Below are 12624 nucleotides of genomic sequence, written 5' to 3' on the forward strand. Positions count from 1 at the left end.
ATAAATCTTTTCACATGATCTACAGGAAAGGATAGGGATGTCAATGGATAGCCATGGGTACGGATAATATGATACTCGTCCCCGCCCCGTTGGATAAATTTGATACCCCTGCCAGCCCCGTATCCTCGTGGGTGCCCACTATACGGGTACCCGTGGGTATTGAATTACGTATTTTTTTAAAAAATTTAATCTAAAGGATAGATGTTTTAAACCACATTTAAAACATATTGTCATTGAAATATTATACAAAATATACATGCCAGCATACAACAACTTCCAAAAGATTAGAACTTTTCTTCAAGCAAGATTATTTCTACGAACCACCTCAACAAATAACATTGTAGGAGGAACACCCAAATCGAATAGCAGCTTGTCGCCCTCTTGTAGGTGATTGTCCCTAACAAACTGGAACCAACCTTCTCCCAAGGATTTTTCAGCCTTGTTACGCTCAACGGTAATGAGGCGGCAATCGTATTCCTGACCGGTAAGCACATCAATCAACTGCATTGTCTTTCTTGTAGTTGTATTTTTCAAAGAAACAATTGCATTTTTCTCATTCTAGCAAATTAAAGGAAAGAGCAGAATATGAGTGAAAATGCAAACTTCATATTCATATATAAAAAAAGGTAAAAAAATAAAAAAAAATCTAAGTTTGAAAAAAATCTAATCTAATATAACAATAAAAAAAGGGTCCTTAAACGCATGGTTATTTGATTTTTTTAAAAAATAATATAAAGGATGGAAAAAATCAAGAATAAAAGAAAATTGTCAAAGAATGGATAATAGTTACTATAGCCATTTTTTAATATCTAAATTTATTTGAATCTTGAAATAAAGGGAAATGGAGAGAAGTTTCTTTGCAACACTCTTTATAGTTCTCACACAATTTTTTTTTTTTTTTATGGTTCAAGTTAACGTTATAGTTCAAGTATCAGCTAACAAATACTGTTACAAAGTAAGTATCGGATATCTCATATAATCCATTAGATATTAAGTTGTTAAATAATGTGTGGCCTAGGAAAAACTTCTTTTACTCTAATTAAGATTAAGATTGTGATGATGATAAATGAATACGCTTAACACTAATGCAAAACATGCTGGTAGTGCCTGGCATTATAACTGAACTAAGGAACGAATCTCTGTGTGTGTGTGTGTGTATATATATATATATATGTATATATATATATATATGTATGTATATATATATATGTATGTATATATATATATATATGTATGTATATATATATATATATATATGTATGTATATATATATATATATATATGTATGTATATATATATATATATATATATATATATATATATATATATATATATATATATATATATATGGGCAATGCTACAACACACCCACCCATTTTTGTGAAGGTGTGTTTTAGCATTGAACACCTTCTTTGTTTGGACAAAACACTCCAACTTTCCTTTATCAAAACAAGTCAAGTTGAAGGGCAAATATGTAAAACACAAATTATAATTAACATAAATTTTTTATTCTAGCTCTCCCAGGTAATCACACCGCACTCTTTCAGTTCTATCCCTCCAACTACCACCATCGGATTCTCCATCGCCAGAATCTTCAACTCAGTCCTTCATCAACCGCTGTCAACAATGAAATTTGCGATGTGTTTTTGTTTCAATTCGATGACCACCGTTCCTTATGTTCTATCTTCAAAACATGACCACCACAATTCGTCGTCCAATTACAATCTCCTATGGTGGTGTTTTGTTTGTACCTGTAAATATGATATTAATTTGGTTTTTAACTGTTCAATATTGTTATATTGTTTCTTATGTTTGGTTGGGGTTTGTTCCATATAAACAAAAAAAAGTTGCTTGTTTAAAGGAAATTGTTTAACGAAATCATAGAGACAATTGAAATTGAAATTGAAGAAGAGAACTTTGTGTTAATTAGAAAAGTGGAAATACATTGCTAAAGGGTATGGGTTAGAAACCCCAATTTTCCTCTCCCAGTACCTGCATAATGTCTTTGATTGGGAAGGAAAGGTTTTTTTGTTCTTACGAGAAGGGAAAGAAGAGCTGAAATAAAAAAATATTAATTATAAATTGTGTTTTACATATTTACCCTTTAGTTTGACTTGTTTTAATAAAAGAAAATTGGAGTTTTTTGTCCAAACAAAGAAGGTGTTCAATGCTAAAACACACCTTCACAAAAATGAGTGGGTGTGTTGTAGCATTGCCCTATATATATATATATAAATATTCCATTCAAGAAATTCTTTTTTTGGTATTATTGTTAAAAGTAAGAAAGAGAGAGAAAAAAGTTGCAATTTTAAGTCCTTGTTTTATTTTATGTACCTTATTTGTGAAGACATGCAATGAAACACAAGCACTGAGAAAAAATAACTAACTCTGAACATCTATAAATTCTCGTTCCTTGAATCACACGTTCCCTTTTCTTTTTTCACTCCCATTTCTTTGGATTCTGTTCTTTCATTATTCTTGAAACTCAGAAGAAAAAAAATTGGCACAAGAAAATGCAACTCATCATTATCTAATGACATTACTCTTCATCATTATTTTCTTCTTAAGTATGGCTTCATGTGGTTATGGAGTTGGAGTCAAGTGGGGAACCATGGCCACTCACCAACTTCCTCCAAACAACGTCGTTAAAATGCTTCAAGAAAATGGCTTTGATAAACTCAAACTGTTTGATGCTGATGAATGGGTTATGACAGCTTTGTTAGGGACTGATATTGAGGTTATGTTAGCAATTCCTAATAATATGTTGGAAGAAATAAGCAAGGATCCTAAAGTTGCTGATTCTTGGGTTTATGAAAATGTCACCAGCTACTTGTACCCTGGTGGATTAAACATCAAGTTAAGCATTTTTTTTAATCCTATAACCATATTCAACATTCATTCATCACATTACATGCACATTATATCTTGCATTTTCTTTAATTTTTCCTTTACTCACTGTGCTTTTACCATGTCTTTCATTTTTCTTGGTCTAATTCTTGTTCAAAAAAAAAGACATTGTAGATTACCAGTTTGTAGCAATGGTTTTTTGTACCTTTTCTGCTCATATTTCTGAAGGCTGCAGGAGTTGATATTGTACTTTTTCTAATGCCATATTCTGTCTATAATCTTCATCTATTTAGCTTCTTGAACTGACAGTGTTTAGTTGATTATATCTTAACTCTACATTTATGATACAAATATTGCAGATACATTGCACTTGGCAATGAACCTTTCCTCAAGGAATATAATGGAACATATCTAATGTACACTCTACCAGCTCTTAAGAATATACAAACATCTCTCAACAATGCAGGACTTGGTTCAAGCATCAAAGCCACAGTTCCATTCAATGCTGATGTATATTATTCACCAGACTCAAATCTAGAGCATAATCCTAAATCAAATAATAAGTTTAGGTTAATATTAGAAAATGATTTATTGAATAAGATATCTTATTGATCAAAATTTCAAAATGAAACTTCTTAAAATGTAAAGAAACAATCTCATAGAATTAATTATAAAGTAGAGGTCATAAAGAGCAATAAGTAAAATATACAGAACTTGATTCTCAACACCTACAATCATTCTTTCTTCCCATATCTGTCTCGGACTATATGACTAAACTGACTGTGTGAAAATATGAACTTAGGTGGAGGCCCCTCATGGTAAAAGCTTGGCATAGAGCTTGCTTTAAATTTTAAACTTCTCCTCAACTGTTTGATGGCTTCTTATTTCTCATCCTTAATCGTTGAACAAATTAGAGTGAGAAAACTAACATAAATTTATATCTATAAGAAGAAAAGAAGTAACAGAATGACAATGTAATTCATGGTTTTTTTTGAGATAATAAATAAATCCCTTTTTACCTTGCTTCTTTTTTATTCTTCTCAGCTTCCATTGCTTGATTTTGAATAGAACTATGACACAAATAAAAGGGGATGCTCCGATCAATTTGAGATGAAAACCCTATTGAAACAAAACTAATTAATCAACAAATTTTACCTCCTTTCTTCTTTGTGCACGTTCAGCTGACCAAAAGCTTGGAGCAGAAGCAACAGTCGCCCTGGATTTGAACGACCTCACAGAAATTGCAGTTCTTTACATGGTCACGGAGAAAATTATAAGATAAAGTAAAAAAAATATCATTGCTAGAATAAGGAAAACTTGAGATGAGATTTTGACACCCTTTGACTATAAGGTTTATAAGAGCATTACCCAGAAGCAACTGAACATGAATCGTCCTCGTTAAAATGTTTCTTGTTATCAGGTTTCAATGGTTTCCTTGAAACTGAAGGAGACTTCAACTGCAAGGCACAAACAGTCAAAACAAAAGTTTCGAAACTAACTCTGAGTACATAATAATAAATTAACCATAAACATTTCACTATCTGAATATCCTATGCCCATTGCACTATATAACAAAGAAGTGTCAGAACAAAAGAAATTGAATGGTTAAGTGAATGTACAATCTTTCACAAATAAGTTATAAAGTTAAATTGTTTCACAAAATCTTTCTATAGAAAACCAAAATCAATTATCTTACATAGGTATAGATTCAAGGCTGAAATAGAAATTAAAGAATGCTTCCAAAGGGTTTTACCCAAGTGATTTTATGAAATGGACTATATAGGTTCTATTGTTGAAATAATCTTTCACTTATATCTTGGAACATTACATATCTATTTTAACATAGATATATAAGAATACATATATTTTCCCCTATGTTCCAGTTAGAAAAATATTAAATTTAGAAATATAACAGAGTTCATTTTCAGTGTTTGTATAACTCATCTGAAGTGGAAAATTTCCCATCAAATCTGAGGGTTGAATGAACCTATCTATGAAAAACTCTTTGTTGCAAGAACCTTCCATTTCCATTGCATATGCTTTTGGTGAAATTGAAGATGTTCTTTGCTCATAGCTAGAAGCTGCATCTGATTTTGAACTCTCTGATTTCAAAAGGTTCAATTCATTGGATAATAATATCTCTGGTGCTTTCTCTTGACTCTTATTAGCATTTTCCTCTCCATTATTCTCAACCTCAGACAATGGTTTATGAGTCACAGGATCTATACCTTTTTGCCTCAGTCTCTTCTTCAAACATGAGTTCCATAGATTCATTTCATTGTCTGTCCTTCCCGGCAATTGCGCCGCAATTTGAGACCATCTGATAAGAAGAAAATGAACATAATTTTTTAAAACGGACAATATTAGTATTGTTAGTATTATACCGAGAGTGAGATCGAGCCCTCGACCTCCTTATCACTCTTGCTTAACCATAGGAGAAGATAAAAATAGGGACTAAGTTAGTAGTTGAAATTTACCTATTTCCTAGTACTGCATGAAGTTCAACAATGTGATTTTCTTCCTCTTGTGAGAATGTTCCTCTTTTTAAATCAGGTCTTAAGTAATTGATCCACCTAAGCCTGCAGCTCTTACCACATCTTTGCAAACCTGATAATATTAAACAAAAATTCAAAACTAAAAGATGATTAATAACAATTTTGACATTATATTATTATATGCTAATGGAGATAAAATTGGATAATTAATTTACCTGCTTGCTTAGGTACTGAACTCCAACATCCATGACCATACGTTGTTCTATCAGCAACAATATTTATTCTGCAGGTGGACTTTCATTTCATATCTAATATTCTATGGTATCTACGAATTTTGCTAACATGTATCTAATATTCTATTGTAACTATGAATTTTGCTAACATACCTTGTCTAGAATTGTTTCTATCACATCATCCGCCAACTTCATTTCAAACTCGAAAAGAAGTGCAATTAACATTTGCTTGACCTGTCAGACATCACCAAATAAGGGAAAGAAAAGCAAATTCAAATTAAAATGATATCAATGAGAAGAGGATAAATGTCATAGCAGCAAAGAATAATGTCAAAAACCAAGACCAGAAAAAAAGTTTTCACTTGGGAATAAAATCATAAAATTCAGTGGATTAACAAACGTGTCATTTTCATTGAGGGTATATGAACAAATAATAATCATCTCACCTCTGGACGCTCTATAAAGCCAGTAATGTGCAAATCATAGAGCCTAAATGAGACTGCAGGAAAATCCCAAACATAATATATCAGGACAGACAGATCAAAGTGAGGAATTTAAGGTAAACAACAATAAGTGGAGGATTCAATTTTTAACTCACATTCTATATTGTCTTCTAGCGCTGCGTTCGGGTGGAAGACATTGAGAGATCTAACGAAGTCATCAAAATCAACAACACCCTTTCTCTTGACATCAAATAGATCAAAGATCTGCACGTATAAATTTCTGACATCGTATCAATGGATATCCAGTCAATTGAAAAAGTTATTTCACAAGAATGGCTGAGTTTCATCTTGGTAAATGAAAGAAGAGTCATGAGGGGACATTATTAAAAAGTCATCAAAAAGAATATCACTGATATGAATGAAAGGATATCAATGATGCAAGCACAAATTCGCCAGGTAAACAACAATAAGTAGAGGAGATATTAAATTAGTGCAACATGAAAGATTACCCTTTTAAATTAAATTATCTAAGTGCGAGTATAAGATTTTGACCATTCTTTATAAGACCTTCATTAGGATTGATGTTGACACTGAAAAGGATAAAAAAATTAGGTATCAATAAATACTCAATAGATTAGCATTCCATTTACTCATTGCGTTTAAGAAATTGAAAGATACTTACTCTGTCATGTAACACAAATAATCTGACTTATCCCAAGTCTGACTGAGCTGCTCCAAAAGTCCATTTGTTGTCCAGGAATCACCTTCACCGGAGAAGGCAGGTTGAGATGCAACTATCTTTTCTACAATAACAATACTATCATTCCTTTTTTTTTTTTTGAAGAAGCCAATACTATCATTCCTAATTGTATCTCGTCTAGTATTAGCACTCCTCTAGCACAACATTCCGATCTCCGCTACATTGATTTACCTTCGTGTTGATTTTTATGGCTAACACTTCATCTCATACAACATTGCCAATGATATCAAACAATGCGCATGAAGAAATATAAGTTTCAAAGTAAAAAGAGTGTCTCATATTGCAAAGACGGAATTAAACATATTATTGTCATAATATTGTGTTCCAACAAAATGATGGAAATGCTGATACCTTTTTCAGATTCAAAATGCTTCTGAAGTGCAATAGCCCCGTTTGGGTGAAGAACTACCATCCTTGTAATATCAATTACTGCATACAAAAAGCATACATGAAGTAAGAAAACCATTTTCCTTAAGACCAGAGAAGTTTACTGATTAAGAAGCAGGCATACTATAAAACAAATTTGATCCAATGGTTTTACAGAGATAACAGCACAACACAAGAAATAAAATTCAGAAACTTCAACTGACCAGGAAATATAAATTCTCCCAAATAGTCTCACAAATGTTTATGTTAGTAGATAACCTCAAATAAATCAATCCAAACATGCCTCTAGACAATAAATGCTACAACAATGGACTACCATAACACAACTAAGTTATGACAGAAAGTTATTAACAAATATAATGGACAAACGTTCCATGTTTTTGCAGCAAAGATCGACGAATCGACTGAGTAGGATGAACCTTGACCTGACATCCATTAAGCAATTGAAAGTCATGAAAAATCACAATTATTTAAAACAGATGAATTAAAGGTCCATAACCATGAGTCTCTGAGGCGTAGCTCAAGTGGTTGAACTAAACCACCCAAATGATTTTGAGAAGAAAGTCCAGGTTTTAAACTCTGGCTTCTAGCATATACATCCTCCGACCTTATATTTAACCGAAAAAGGTACATGTATTTGTATCAAATAGATGAACCTTTCTACTTATATTTAAGGTCGGAGGGAGTAATATACTAAAAATTAATATTTGCCTATAAAAAAAGTATATAACCATATGAGACCTTTTCATTTCTAATGTCTTCTACATCCAAACTAACAGGGGTTTCCATTGCAAAGAGGGCTAGTATTTGAAGTAGATGATTCTGCATAATATGTCTAATTATACCATAATTGTCAAAGTACCTACACATGGAACAGATATGAAAATATATGAGAATCACCATTTTAAGATCATAAAAAGTGTAAATGCTGCAAAGGAAGAGAAGTTACCTGCCACGTCCTTCAGTACCAAAATCTTCTGAGAATATCAACTGTACATTTTTTATGTATTTCCTCGACCACAAAGGTTCAAAAATTAGATTTGAGAATCGGAGAACAAAAAGATTTTCCACAAGCTCTTTTCCAAGATAGTGATCGATCCTATATAATATTTTCCATTTTAAATAAAGCACTTTACAATCATTAAAATCTACAGATAATTAGACCATGTTTGGATTGGATTGTTTGAGTTTATCCACTGCCATAAACACTTCTAGGATTGTCTGAAGGAGCTCATGGAAACAATTTATGACATGTTTGTAAGTTGTTTTCAGCTTATTTTCATAAGCTCTCCAATATAGCTTATGAAAATAGATTATAGTTTATATAAAAACAATTTGACTTTTTTTTTATCTTGTTATAGAAATAGCTTATATATAAGCACTTATATGATAAGTGTGAATGGTATAAGCGCTTAATATATCCAAACACAGTCAAAGTGTAGTTAGAAAACCTGAAAATTTGATCCTCAGTCAGATACTGCTTGAATGATCTTGTTAAAGCAGCTGAGGACGCAAATGATTATGCCATCGCTCTCTACACTGCTTGCCAACCCTTCCTTCTAACTTCTCAGCTATTTGAGCCCATTTTCTTTCACCATATTGCTTCACCAACCTTATCAGTTTCCTTTAATCATCATACCAAATAAAACATATTAATAAAATAAAAGTTTAGTACAAATCATATAGTTCTAAATTGCAGCACGCAGTTCGCATAGACATGATCAAAGTGTATCCAAAACCACAATCAAACAACAAAACAAACCAATAACCATCTCCTAACCTCAAACCAACATAAACTGCTACCTTAGTAATCAAGAAAATCATTCTTTTGAGGCAGCAAACTCGATATACTTCCTTGACCCCAACCTTTTTCTACACGCTTCAGAATTTTCAATGCGATATTACTGCCAACATCCCTGTCAAGTAACAGAAAACATTTTGTCAAAATAAAAAAAAAAAGCAACAGGGATCATATCATTAGGAAATATTTAGATATTACATGCATATAATTATAAAATAACATGATCCATAACATATCAAATCTTAGATAAATATTTTAGAACCTTTTTATTCACTATGTTGGCATGCTTCTTATGTTTCCTTTATCAACTGCTGCAATAAAAGAAACTTGCAGTTCTGGAGGAACCTGAACATATAATTCACTCAATTAGTAGAAGCAATATATGTGAAACATAAAAAAAAAAATGAGTTAATCATCTGTCATTCAAAGCCACAAAGACATATAAATTGAAGTTATAAATTTTTGTAAATTTTTCTATACATGACCAATACTCACATGAAGACAATGAATTTGGTCCCATATCCAAATTCAAAGTAATCAATTTCAGAAAAATCTAACACTAAAACTGATCTGTAGAAACCAATTCCAGCACAGCAGTCCATAAAACCTATGATTGAATCATTCATATGAAATCAAACATTTCTGATTATTTTACTGTATGCAGCCAGCTTATAACTGCAACTTATGCAACTGGTCCCGTCTAAAAATTCAAAATCAATAAATTATTAAAAATCCTGCACTGAAGCTATTTTCTGCAGTAATTTTAAGAAAAACCTAGCTCATTTTTATAATCTCCTTTTTCATAAACAATAAGAATCACTTCACCATAAAACCCATTCAATCAAATTATTCCAGTGGCTAAATCAATAAACCTTTCAATCATGCTATCATTCACACAAAATCAATTTAGTAAAAATACACAAACAAATCAACGCAATAACTTCAATTCTTAAAATCAAACATGCATAATGAACAGTTTACTTTTCATCAATCAATTTCATGTCTCATAACCCCTAAATTAGTTGATTTAGATTATGCATGAGGGATGAGGGAAAGGAAAACCCACCTTTAATTCTTTATGGTGATGGCAGCAAGCTCTGGTGCTCTTGTTTCCTTAAGTTCCTAGCTTCCATCTCCAATTACTCAGTCTTGAAGAACCCCTAATTTTTCTTTAGTTACTTCTTCTTTCTCAGAACCCTAATTCCATTTCTTCTACTCTTCTCCCTCTGCCTCACTCTCGACCTCAGACCCCTCTTACCCAAACTTAACATTCTTCTCACAAATCCTTCACAAATTTTCAATCAAACCCACATGCAAGATTAGAATTAGATTCAGCACTCAAACCAGAGAATATTACATTGATGAATTTAAGCATAATCACCTATACAATGAAAAAAGAAGCATAATCATGAATTCATGTTTTGGGACATATATTACTTTACTGTTTATTACTCAATTTCATAAAACCATAAAAATTCCCTTTTCCCCCAAATGAAAATCTAACTCTAAATTCATCAAATTTCTACATGCATGAGGGAAAGGAAACCAAAAACAACAAAAACAAAAACATAATCACACCAAAAACAGAATCAACAACAAAAAAAACCCAGAATCACCAAAACACAAAAGCTAAAACAAAAATAAAACAGATTACACACAAAATTCATTCTATCTGAGACATGCATGGCATTAGATTGCTGAAAAACTAAATAAATTAATCAACCCCAGAAATTAACTTTGATGAAGAAGAAAATGAAAATGAAAAACAAAAGAAGAAGGGTTGTTACTACCTTTGATGAAGCAGAAATGAAAACGGAAGAAGGAAGAAGAAGGAAGAACATGAGTTTTAGGGAGAGAAATCGTTTCTCTCTTTCTCTCATCCCCTTTCTTTCTCTGCTTCCCGACCCTCTCTCTCTTTTCCCTTTTTTCTGTTTTTTTTTCTTTCTCTTTACACATATATATAGGGCAAGCAAGACAAATAATTATTTTACCAAAATACCCCCAATAAGGGTAAAATGGTAATTGGCACAGACATTCATTTTCCTAACTAGTTTAGTAGACAAGCACATTAGAGCATCGATGATGGAAAAACTCGTTTTTGAGTAATACATAATAAACATAGAGAGAGGGTGTCTATTTGAGACACTGTGTTCATCAGACATCCAAAATTATTTTTCCCCAGGAGAAGTACCTCAAAGGTACCAAGTATTAAAGAGGAGAGACATCTTTATTAGGGATGGTCTTACATTCATCTTCCATTCAGCGAGTACAAATTCATTTTTATCATCAATCAATTGGTTAATATGATTGATGCAAACCAACATTCCATCAAATCTCACAATTTTTTTCATTAACACAAACACTTATATATGTGGATACCAATTCCCAATCAAACTGCGATCACTACCTCGTTTGCTTTGTACTTCACTCTCAATATTTCATCTTAGCCAAAATTATATTTTCAAAGTACAACCACGACCTTGTTGGGTCAAATATGCTTGGATTGGTTGTTAGTGTTGGATAAAGTCTCACATTTGAGGGGATGATGTTGATGTGTCTAGTGGATTAAAAATCTCACATTAAATAAAATTGTAGATGTCGAGAAAAATACAATTAACAAAATCCAATATTTATAACCTACCTAATACCTTAATGTTTTGAGTGAAGATTTAGTGTCCAATTCATCTGTGTGGTTTCTCTTAGTCTGATGTAACCATTCAATCTAGTATTTTAATGCTCCATCGGAAGTTGCATGAGATTTGACTCATGATCCTCCGTTAAGTCGATACAAGTTATTAAAGAGTCTGAATGAAACAATGTTTCATGATCGTAAAAGATAGAGACATTGCATCGATCTCAACTCAAAAAACCTTTAGGCATTAGATATATTGATCACTTCTCTCATATATTCAACATTTTGCTCATTCATAGTTGAGATACAACTAACTAATCCATACTTAAACCCACATATTCACACATCTAATGCTAGAAGGTCTTGAATTCATTACTCAATCATGCCTTCATACAAACCCAAAACACTTTATGTTGATGGTTTGAGTTCATATGTGTGTCATTTGCATCTTTTATGTGTATAGGAAAAAATGGAGGATACAAAGGATCTTGAATCTTGAATCACTTGCAGCCAATGCATCTTGCAACAGCTATAGGTGATTCATAATTAATTCCTTTAAGATGAATGTAAGGTAAACTATCCTTGCTTTATCGGGTCTTCTCAACTTTGTCTAAAAATTCATCTATTATATAACTGTATTAATTAAAGTAGAAGTGGTTGTTAATATATTATGCAATTAATCGAAAGTTATTTTGACTATAACTTTTTTTATAAATAATTTTGGCCATAATTTAGAACATAGTTCATTGTATCTACATAATAATAATAATAATAATAATAATAATAATAATAATAATAATAATAAAAAACATGATTAGTTGAAAGATCCACCTTACCCTTCCATTCACAATTTTCATAAAGACACTCCTTTAGCCCAATATCACATTCATTACATTGAAAGTAATTATAGAAACAAAAAGGAAAAATAACTAATTGAAATGACCAATTTAGTTTCAATGGTTGTCTTGGTAAGATACAAGCACAAGCACGCACCCACCACACCCTTAACCACTAAATCTTTTTCCC

General features: G+C 31.9%; 1 protein-coding gene, 1 long non-coding RNA gene and 1 pseudogene across 4 annotated transcripts; 1 reads left to right on the forward strand and 2 right to left on the reverse strand.

Moving 5' to 3' along the window:
• The first annotated feature begins 2569 nt into the window (after window positions 1–2569).
• On the forward strand, window positions 2570–3682 carry LOC146909704 (glucan endo-1,3-beta-glucosidase 8 pseudogene; annotated as a pseudogene).
• On the reverse strand, window positions 3114–6708 carry LOC146909705 (uncharacterized). Its single transcript, XM_085729374.1, has 12 exons — window positions 6701–6708; window positions 6554–6608; window positions 6174–6282; window positions 6022–6074; window positions 5729–5809; window positions 5558–5636; window positions 5325–5454; window positions 4216–5167; window positions 4003–4096; window positions 3867–3917; window positions 3580–3740; window positions 3114–3394 (listed from the first exon to the last, which is right to left on the reverse strand). Exons 1-8 carry the CDS (start codon window positions 6706–6708, stop codon window positions 4720–4722), a joined length of 963 nt encoding a protein of 320 aa, XP_085585500.1. The 3' UTR covers window positions 3114–3394; window positions 3580–3740; window positions 3867–3917; window positions 4003–4096; window positions 4216–4719.
• A 163-nt stretch (window positions 6709–6871) lies between these two features.
• Window positions 6872–11027, reverse strand: LOC146909706 (uncharacterized). Of its 3 annotated transcripts, XR_015018650.1 has the most exons (9): window positions 10757–11027; window positions 10033–10251; window positions 9229–9311; window positions 8969–9081; window positions 8617–8789; window positions 8115–8264; window positions 7907–8027; window positions 7130–7207; window positions 6872–6975 (listed from the first exon to the last, which is right to left on the reverse strand). It is a non-coding gene; the product is annotated as an uncharacterized LOC146909706 (long non-coding RNA). The 3 variants fall into 3 exon arrangements; XR_015018652.1 differs by lacking the exon at window positions 7907–8027 and having other exon boundaries at window positions 6873–6975; XR_015018651.1 differs by lacking the exon at window positions 6872–6975 and having other exon boundaries at window positions 7130–7590.
• Window positions 11028–12624: the final 1597 nt, after the last annotated feature.

This window comes from Medicago sativa, chromosome 7 (genome assembly GCF_051527215.1).
Source record: "Medicago sativa cultivar Bolivia chromosome 7, Bolivia_mono, whole genome shotgun sequence".
NCBI classification, from domain to species: domain Eukaryota; kingdom Viridiplantae; phylum Streptophyta; class Magnoliopsida; order Fabales; family Fabaceae; genus Medicago; species Medicago sativa.